Source organism: Pteronotus mesoamericanus, unplaced genomic scaffold (genome assembly GCF_021234165.1).
Source record: "Pteronotus mesoamericanus isolate MK-2021 breed Mesoamerican mustached bat unplaced genomic scaffold, CSHL_Meso_final contig_182, whole genome shotgun sequence".
NCBI classification, from domain to species: domain Eukaryota; kingdom Metazoa; phylum Chordata; class Mammalia; order Chiroptera; family Mormoopidae; genus Pteronotus; species Pteronotus mesoamericanus.
In genome coordinates, this window is record NW_026555078.1 from 21,637,040 (window position 1) to 21,646,397 (window position 9,358).

The window sequence follows — 9,358 nt, forward strand, 5'->3', positions numbered from 1 at the left end:
CATTGCCTGTTTGCGAAATTAGGTCTTTCTCTAGTGAATAGAGAGACTTTGAGTGCACACACTGGAGTCACTCAGTTGGTTATGTGGTCAGAGCTAAGGAGGCCAAGGACAGGGATGGGTGGTCCTCATGTGGATGGGGTAACTCCTCTGTTTCCTAAGACCAGCCATGAATCTTGAAAATATTTGCCAGTAGGTTCAAAGCTGAACTCATTACCCAAAGTGATGGACTCTCAACCAATGACCTAAAGCGGCTCTTCCTGTCTTCAGGGCCGCCAACCAGCCAGCAAGGTTGTGTTTCTCCCTCTTTCCCATCTTCCATTTCCTATTGGTCAGCAAGTCTTTCTTTCTTTTTCTTTCTTTTTTTTTTAACATTTTATTTATTTAATTTTTAGAAAGAGGGGAAGGGAGGGAGAAAGTGAGGGAGAGAAACATCAATCAGTTTCCTTGCATACGTGCCCCAGCTGAGGACTGAACTCTCAACCCACGCATGTGCCCTGACCAGGGATTGAAACAGCGGCCCTTTGCTTATACGATGCCCAACCAACTGAGCCACACTGGTCAGGGCTGGTCAGCAAGTCTTGGTTTTACTTTTGTCTTCCTGCCTTCATTCATTCATTCATTTCCACAAATATTTACTGAGCACTTTTCTAGGGGCCAGACACAATGTTAACCTGTGGGGATACAACAGTGAATGGGACAGTCCTACCTGATCCCTGCCTTCAGTTCTTTAAATTTTTTAAAAGTGTGTTTACTTTTAGGCAGAGGGGAAGGGAGGGAGAAAGACAGGGAGAGAGATGGGGAGAGAAACATCAATGTGTGGTTGCCTCTTGCATGCCCCTACTAGGGACCTGGCCTCCCACCCAGGCTTATGCCCTCAGTGGGAATCAAACTGGTGACCCTTTGGTTCACAGGCTGGTGCTCAATCCACTGAGCCACACCAGCCAGGGAGCCTGCCCTCAGTTCTTATATGTTCTCCTGTTTGGGCCCTAATCACCATCCCCACTGCCTTAGCTCAGGCCCTTGCAGGTTCGTTCTCACCTGAACTACTGCAATAGTTTCCTAACTGACTTGCCTGCCTGTGGGTGAGATTTTGGATCAGTTAACTGGTTGTCGTTCTCTTGTTAAAATTACAAACCTACCTTGAATTAGCTTAAGTGACAATAGAGGTGGGGTGGTTTGACATATAACCAAACAAACTACAGGAATGGCCAGAGCTCGGGCGAGTCTCAGGGTCAAACGGAACCAGAAACATGGGCAGTCGCGAATGCCCACCTCCACTGGTCTCTGCTTCCCTGTGAATGTCAGCTTCACCATTTGAGAGAGATTCCTTTTTTCTAGCTGAGTTCACAATTCCTAAAGAAATGTTCAGGTTGGAAATGTTTCCTTGGGTCACCTGACCTAGGAAAGAGGTGGGATCTGTGTGGTAGTGTGACCGGACAGGGGCCTGGCCCTGAGTGGGCCCGCCAAGGGCCAGCTGTAGTGCATGGACTCTTAACTTCATGTAGGAAAGATTTCACAGCACGAGTCCAGGTGACTACGAGGATCCAGTTATTAAAGCTGGGGACAGTGAAACACGGAAGGGACTGGCACAGAAACAGCAACAGGAGAGCCGAGGCTGGGCAGCCTGAGCTCACTGGGAAGTCAGGGGAAAGGGGGCTTTGGGGACACATTCAGGGGATTAGCCTGGACAAGCTGCTGCTGCCCATTGCCTTAGAGTTAAGGACACGCTATGAAGAAAGAAGTGGGGGAAGAAGGGAACGGAGCACGCTGCTCCCCAGAGGGAGAGGGCATGCTGGGGCCTTTGTCTTGAGGTTTTTATCTGTCTCTTGCAGACAGAAACCTTAGGGGAGGTCTCAGGGACGATTTCAGTAGACTATTCAGCCATTCTCCAGGTGTACAGTTTCTGGGGTCTTTAGTCATTGAAATTGATTCTAGTGTTGCCCACCTGGTTTTGCTGCTTTTCTGGGCCTGGAGCTGAGGCCTAGATGTTATCTCCAGGGAGGAAAGGTTACCTTGGGAGCAAGATCCTCTTTTCCCAGTTTTGTCCCCCTGCTGGGGACTCTGACTGCCTGCCATGGTGACCATCTGCCCCTGGCTGTAAATGGCTAGGCCACTGTGTTCAGCTATGTGTCTCAGTTTCCTTATTCCTTTTGCCAAGGAATTTTCCTGCTTCTCACAATCTTGTCTCAGTAGGACGCCTCTGAGATGACCCCTAATGATCCCCACCACCTGCTAACAGTGCCCTTGGTGTTATTCTTTTTAGTTGATTTTTTTTAAGAGAGAGAGAGAGAAACATCAATTTGTTGTTCTACTTATTGATGCATTCATTGGTTGATTCTTGTATAATATGTATATGTCCTGACCAGGGATCAAACCCACAACCTTGATGTATCAGGGCAACTCTCTAACCAACTGAGCTACCCAGCCAGGGCCAGTGCCCTTTTATTTATCCATCCCTTCAGAATATATGCTCCATGGGGTCAGGGACCTTTTGTCCATTGCTTACTGTTATACCTCCTGTGTCTAGAACACTGCTTGCTATGTAGTAGTAGATGAACACGAGTATTTATTGCATTGGTTCATTCAATTAGCCAACAGTTTTTTACCTCCTATCCTGTGCCAGACCCAATGCCCGGTACCCAGCCAAAATGGACATGTTTCCACTGAGAATCCCAACTCAGGCAGCTTCATGGGCCTGCAATCTGTGCAGCTGTACAAGGCCCTGTGCTTAAAAGGGCCTTACACTGCTGTCATCATTTTTGAAATTCTTAACAGTGTATGACTTAGGTGACCCATAATTTTATTTTGCAATAAACCTCACAGAGTATGTAGCCAACCCTATCCTGACAATAACTCCAGAAAACTCCTTAGCGCATTCAGATTTGACAACAGTTTAGGGACAAGTCAGTAGACCCTGTACAACACTGTTAATAAGTTAACAGGCTGCCTTATATATGTAAAGCTATGTAAAGAGTGAGTGATTTACATAAATAGTACAGTGTGAACAGAGTTCTGGGACAATGCCCTCTGTAGGCCCCCAGGTCTGTCTCTTGCTTCAACAGTATGTAGACAGAACAGACCCAGGGACCCCCCTTCTTCCAGCCTCCGACCACCCTCCAGCCTCTTTTCCAGTCACCATCTTGGGAACCACCTCAGCCATCCTCAGCCTCCGAGAGCAGCCAACACTTTTTTGAGCTTCACTCCTAATTCCGGAGCAACCAGAAGCTCCCAAATTCCTCAGAATTATTCCACCAGGAGGCAGAGGCCGCCTGGTCCACCTGCGTCTGCCGGCCTCCTGCACCTACCTCTGCTGGGCCTCTGTTTCGACTGGGCAACCTGGCTCTGGAGGGCGGGGGCCACTTCCAGGGGGGCCCCGAGTGTCTCTTAAGGATGCAAAACCAGTGCGGCAGCCACGTCCTCTTCCAGGATGTGCAGCAGCCTTCCCACATGAGTGGGGTGGAACTCGGCACGCCAGGGAGACGCCATGGTCACGGAGAAGGACCTGGACCAGGCCCTTTTGCATCTCCACGCCTGGGTCCTGCCCGCACAGACACCCAGCTCTGCGACTTCCTGGAGAACCACGTCCTGGGCAAGGAGCTGAAACTCATCAAGAAGATGGGAGACACCTGACTAACCTCCGCAGGCTGGCGGCCCCCAGGCTGGGCCGGGCTAGTAGCTCCTCAAAAGGCTCGCCTTCAAACGGGGCTTTGGGGCCCAGAGGCCTTTGAGGGGCCCACTGTATCCCCCTGGTGTATGTTCTGCCAGAGCCTCTCCCTGAAACCACTAATCAGTCTTTTAACCACCCTGGAGCCCTCGTGCCATGGACTAAATGGAAACAATAAAGCTTTTTACAGGAAAAAATATATATATAATTCCAGGAGCCAGACACCCTTGGAGTTCAGGCTCTGCCATTTCCTAGCTGTGTGACCTTGAGCAACTCCTGCATCTCCTAACCTTGATTTCCTCATTGCAAATTGAGACAATAGTGTCCACCTGCGTCTGCCAGCCTCCTGCACTTACCTCACAGAGTTAGCTTTAGAATTAAAATAATACTTAAAAGATTTAGATCAGGTTCTGGGTGTCCTGAAAAGCGGGTTCAGTTGCCCCACTGCCTCCTCCCTTCTTTGCTTTCCCTTCCTTTGGCTCCTTCCACTCCCTGTAGACACTCTTGGGTGGAAAATCTGGGTCAACCTTTGTGGCTGCTAAATGAGAAGAATATTGAGAAAAACCAAGGAATTATAGCCTTCAGGGAAGCAATAACATTTCACTTAAAAATTGCTTGAGCTGAAGATTTTGTAGATGTTTGCAATTTGTATGCAAATAAACTAAAGACTTATAGCCTGAGCAGAGACATGGCCCGGGGCAAAAACTTCAAGAACCTTCAAGAAGGGCTTGGACCACAGAAGAGCCTTCATCGGTTTCTTTTTGCTGCCAGTTTAAACTAGAACCATAGATAATCCCAATGCTGCGGTTTTCACTGCCTTAGCATAACTTTAACGAATTCATTAGTATGTAGTTTTCTCACGATGTAGGTGCATTCCCATCTGTATTTGCTGCATCATCTCTGCTGTGTGGTTTTTGTTTTCACATTTGTTGTCTGTTTAATCAGGCACTGATTTGGCATTAACTTGCAAATGCTGGGTCTCCCGCAAATGCCTAGGGAAAAGGAATTTTCTTGGTCAAACATCAGCTGATTCCTGGAAAACCCAAATCAGCCCGATTAGAAGAGAAACCTGAGAACAAAACTGACAGGCAGTTCAAACCCCGTGTTCCAAGGCCAGACTCCCAGAACTGAGGGAGAACAGCAGTTTTATTTTATTCATTCATTCAGTCACCGCACATTTATTGAGTACCTGACATGCACTAGGCACTGTATTGGTTGATGTGGACGAGTGCTTTTTCATAGAGTTTGCAATCTAATGGGAGTGTAGAAAAGTATAGGCCAGCCCAATACAACCTTGATTTGAGGTAAAGGGGGGTAACGTATGGACACCCAGGGACCCCTAGGAAGGCCACTTACCCAGTGGCTAGCGATGGAGGCCAGGAGTCTCAGGGAAGCTTGAGATTGTAATTCTTGCTCATGCATTACATCCATTTGTCCAACTCTCAGCCCCATGCCTGACAGGACTCCTCTCTCTGCAAAGTTAACAAGCCTATCTTGAACACACAGCCACTTTTGGAGTCGTGGGGACGCTGCGCTGGGGCTGGGCTTGGAGTCAAAGCTTCCCTAGAGGGGCTCGTTGGCCTCACACAGAGCTACTACACTCACTCACTCACTCGTTCATTCATTCATTCCTTCACAAATACTTCTTGACCACATCCTCTGTGTCGAGCTCAGGCACTCAGGCTGCGAAATGGACTACTTCCGCAAAGTGCCTGGGCATTCCCTTGGCAACCATGTCCCCTTTTCTTTATTCCAACCCATTCACAAATGTCACCTCATTCAAATCTCACAACATCCCCAAGGAGTACGTAGTGCTGTCTCTGTTTTATCAATGAGTGGACTGAGGTCAGAAAGGTAGAGTAACTTGACACACGTTGCCCAGCTAGTAGGAGACAACAGCCAGGCTTCAGCTCTAGGTTTGGCTCCACAGCCTCTGCTCTCGCTCCCCTGCCAGGCAGGGTGAACTCCGGGCTGAGAAGGAACCTCCTGGACCACGACATTCTGTGCCATTGATAAATATTTGTGGGGCCTTTTCCGCAATGTAGATTTGTCATCCTTCCTCAGAGGGTGCGTTCCTTCTGAGAGCAGCAAGGCCATGCCCTACAGGGCCTCCACAGACAGAGGCCACCTGCCTAGGACAGTCGTCACAGCCCCCATGTCCTCTGTTCTGTGAAGTAGGCCCAAAGAGCCCTAATCCATGTCAGGCTGGGGATGCATATGAGAGAGGGGCGGCTCTGCTCCAAAGACCCCAAGGGACCCGTTCTTCCTGCATCCCAGCCCCCATCCCGGTCCCCACCTGAGCCCTCCCCACTAGCCTGAGGGTTTTCAAAGCCTTATTGGAACATCAAGACCCCAGCTGAATCTACCTTCCTTGCTTCTCAAAGGTAAAAAAAGTAAGTGTCAGCAAAGCATTTCACAGACAGATCAGCCATCTCCAGCTGAGGAGCAAAGTGGGTGCCTGGACTCCCCACCTCTTCTGGTTGGCTTCCCACCCCCTTAGACCCCCACATCTGACTTCAAGGCCTTGGCCTGATGGCTGGAGAATGTCCGTAGCAGCTAGAAAGTCCCCAGCCTTGGGTCTGACAGCTCCAGCCTGCCCCAGGATGAGAGAAATAGTCCCTCATGTTCCCAGGCCACTGCACAGGCTTCCCAGGCCACAAGGCCAGACCACAGCGTTTTCTCGTTTGATCTTCCCCCACATCACATGCCCATTTTACAGTTGAGGACACTGAGACCCAGGAAGCCTCAGAGACTTGCTGAAGGTCACCCTGCTTCTCAGTGGCTGGGCTGGGAGCACCTGTTCTGTCACTGCAAGGCCAGAGCTCCCCACGACTCAGTCACGCAGTAAGGCAGCCAAGAAATAACCGGGATGGACATGTGTGGGCATAATAAACTTCACATAAGCCCAGCTAATTGCTGAGCATGCAATGCCAGGTGCCTGGGGAAAACTGTGGGAGAGCCTGTCAGGCTCCACTAGGCACCCTGGAGTCCCCACCTTGGGCTGACAACACCACAGGGACAGGTCTGCAAAAGGAGATTCCCCCTGAGCAAGCACAGGACCAGCATCAGAGGAGAAATAACACAGGACACAGGAGCTTCAGGTCAGGAAGACATTTGGAAACGAGGTTCCTCACGAGGATGTGGGAGAAAGCAGGCACTGGAGCAGAGCTGCCTCGACCTATCGGGGAGATCATGAGGGGGTCTCACCCTCCTGAGCTCCAGAGAAGACACCTGGCACCGGCAGCATCATCAGCAGCCGGTCTGGCACTGTGTCGTGTTCTTGGTTCTGCCGAGTCCTGGTACCTGTGAATTCCTGCTCTGTGACTGTAGGCATATCGGCCTCTCAGGCTATGTCTACATTGGTAGAGCCAACCCTGGTCCACCCTACCTCTGAGGTTTCTAAGAATCACTCATGCAAGGAAGTGGGGTGTAGGAGGACAAGCCTTGGGCTCTGGAGTGAGGCCGAGAGCTTTGCGTGGGGCCCCATTTCCTTAAGTGCAAGATGGGCTCTACCTCTTACTAGCCTGGTAGTCTGGGCCAGGCGTGTTAACCTTTCTGGGTTTCAATTTCCTAGTCTGTAAATGGGGTGACAACAAAACTACCTACCTGTAGGGTTGTTGTAAAAATTAAAGAAGCTAAAATGTGTGAATCTCAATGACTGGTGAACAAGTGACAGTACTGCTGTGAGCGTCTTCGGCCGGGTGACGCAGAGGAAGGGCTTAGCCACGGAACCCATGTGTGCCCCTCCGGGAGGGGGAGGAGGCGAGGTGCAGCGCCGATCCCTTGATGAATGACTCTTGCAGGGTGGAAGCTTTTCTATAATGAAATCAGCCGTACGTGGCTGGTGTTGGGAAGAAACTCATAAATCACACAAAGCAAGGTTGGCATGTGGCATCTGGCTCAGCGGGGAACCTTGGCCCAGCCTCATGCCTGCTGTCCTCTACCCCGGTGAGATCCGTCAGAGCGTCACAGCCCGGTGCGCAGGAGAAGAGGCAGCCTGCTTCATGAGGTATGGCCTGCAGCACACAGCATCTGCTCCCAGCCTTCTGTGCCCTCTAGTCAAAGCACCGGGACCCAAAACGGTGGCTTTCAAACTCAAGTGTGCATCAGAATCCCCCAGGGCCTTTGCAAACTCAGAGGGCTCAGCCCCACCCCTAGGTTTTCTGATTCAATCGGTCTGCATGGGGTCTAAGGTGGGCATTTCTTCTAAGTTCCCCGGTGATACTGATGCTGCTCGTCTGTGAGAATGCACATGGTACCAAGTTCTGGGTCCCCAGGAAATGCTCAATCCACGTCAGCCCTTAGCATCACCAATGCATGGTTGCTTAGAGACAACAAATTAGTAGGAAGGGTGGCGTTGTGAAGGCACCAAGCTTTTAAGGACAGGTGAGAGGAAAAATGAACAAATATAAATTGAGTGCTTTCTGTATGCAATGCACTGACTACTAAATGCTTTCTCCCTCTCCCTCTCTCTCTCTCTCTCTCTCTCTCTCTCTCTCACACACACACACACACACACACACACACACACACACTCCCCCAGCTAGAATCTTTTTTTTCATTTATTCGGCAAGCAACACTTCCTGGAAGTCTTGACAACCAGGCTCTGTGCTGTGGCTGTGGGAAGTATAAAGCTGGAGCAAACATAGGTCACGTTATCAAGGAACCACAGGCCAACAGAAAACAGGAAAGAGAAGAAAAATAAGGACTAGGGAGGACAAGTCCACATCACCCCATAAGGAGGAAGGTGCTCACTGTGGCTGGAGAGGAGCATTAATGACGTTGAAGAAATAATCTAGAGAGATGCTTTCAAACAGGTGGGAGGTCAGGGAAGGTTCCCTTATGGAAGCAGAATTTGTATGAAAGAATGGGTAGCATTCAACCCACGGAGATGACGTGGTAGAGGCCTGAAGGAACAGCAAAAGCACAAACAAGAGAAGGCTGAAAGCAGGCAGAGAGAAGGCGATTTCCAGAAGCAGGACGCAGGTCAGTTTGGCCGGGCCGCAGGTGAGGAACCGAGGCTGGCCGGCTGTCTGGCACCCGGCGATGGGCAGTCCTGCCCATGGAGGCCAGTGGGGCTCCTCTGAGCCCATTCTGTGTCCTCTGTGCGGTTGGTGCTCAGCACATCGCTGTGGGCTTGGCGATGTGCATGGGATGAGATTAAGGGTCTGCATGATGCATGAATGCATCCCCGAGGACCTCCGACCGCTGCCCAGAGGCCGCTCCCCTTCCCAAGGCCTGTCGGAATGGAGGGGAAGGTCTGCCGGATGTAAGCACAGGGCGGAGGTCACGCGCACACCCTTGCCGCTCTGCTGGCTGACCTGCTGCCCCCACCACTTACTGTGACCTGATTTAACCTGAACAATCCCTCGCTCTCCCACCGCCATGGAGATCAGTGTCATCCCGGAGCAAGGGCAGCCCTCTTGCCATCATGAAAGGAGAAACCTGGAGCTTCACAGCTGCCCAAGGGGTCTGCGGGGCCTGCGGGCCACCACAGTCCGGCAAGCCACCTGCCGGGCTGGGAGCTGCCTCCAATCCAGAGGCCCTATTAGGGAGGTTCTGAGCAACTACCTCCTGGTTCTGGACCCAGAAGCCCAGACTCCTGCCAGCCCTGGGTTCCTTGTCCAGCGGGGGAAATTGTTCCCTCCCTGCTCTCCTCGGGCGCTTGTTCTGGCTCAGACTGCTGTCTCCTGG

General features: G+C 51.0%; 1 protein-coding gene across 1 annotated transcript; it reads left to right on the forward strand.

The window, feature by feature from the left end:
- Positions 1–2,628: 2,628 nt before the first annotated feature.
- On the forward strand, positions 2,629–3,630 carry LOC129066084 (ferritin light chain-like). Its single transcript, XM_054567611.1, has 2 exons — positions 2,629–2,635; positions 3,242–3,630. The coding sequence occupies exons 1-2, from the start codon at positions 2,629–2,631 to the stop codon at positions 3,628–3,630; spliced, it is 396 nt and encodes a 131-aa protein (XP_054423586.1).
- Positions 3,631–9,358: the final 5,728 nt, after the last annotated feature.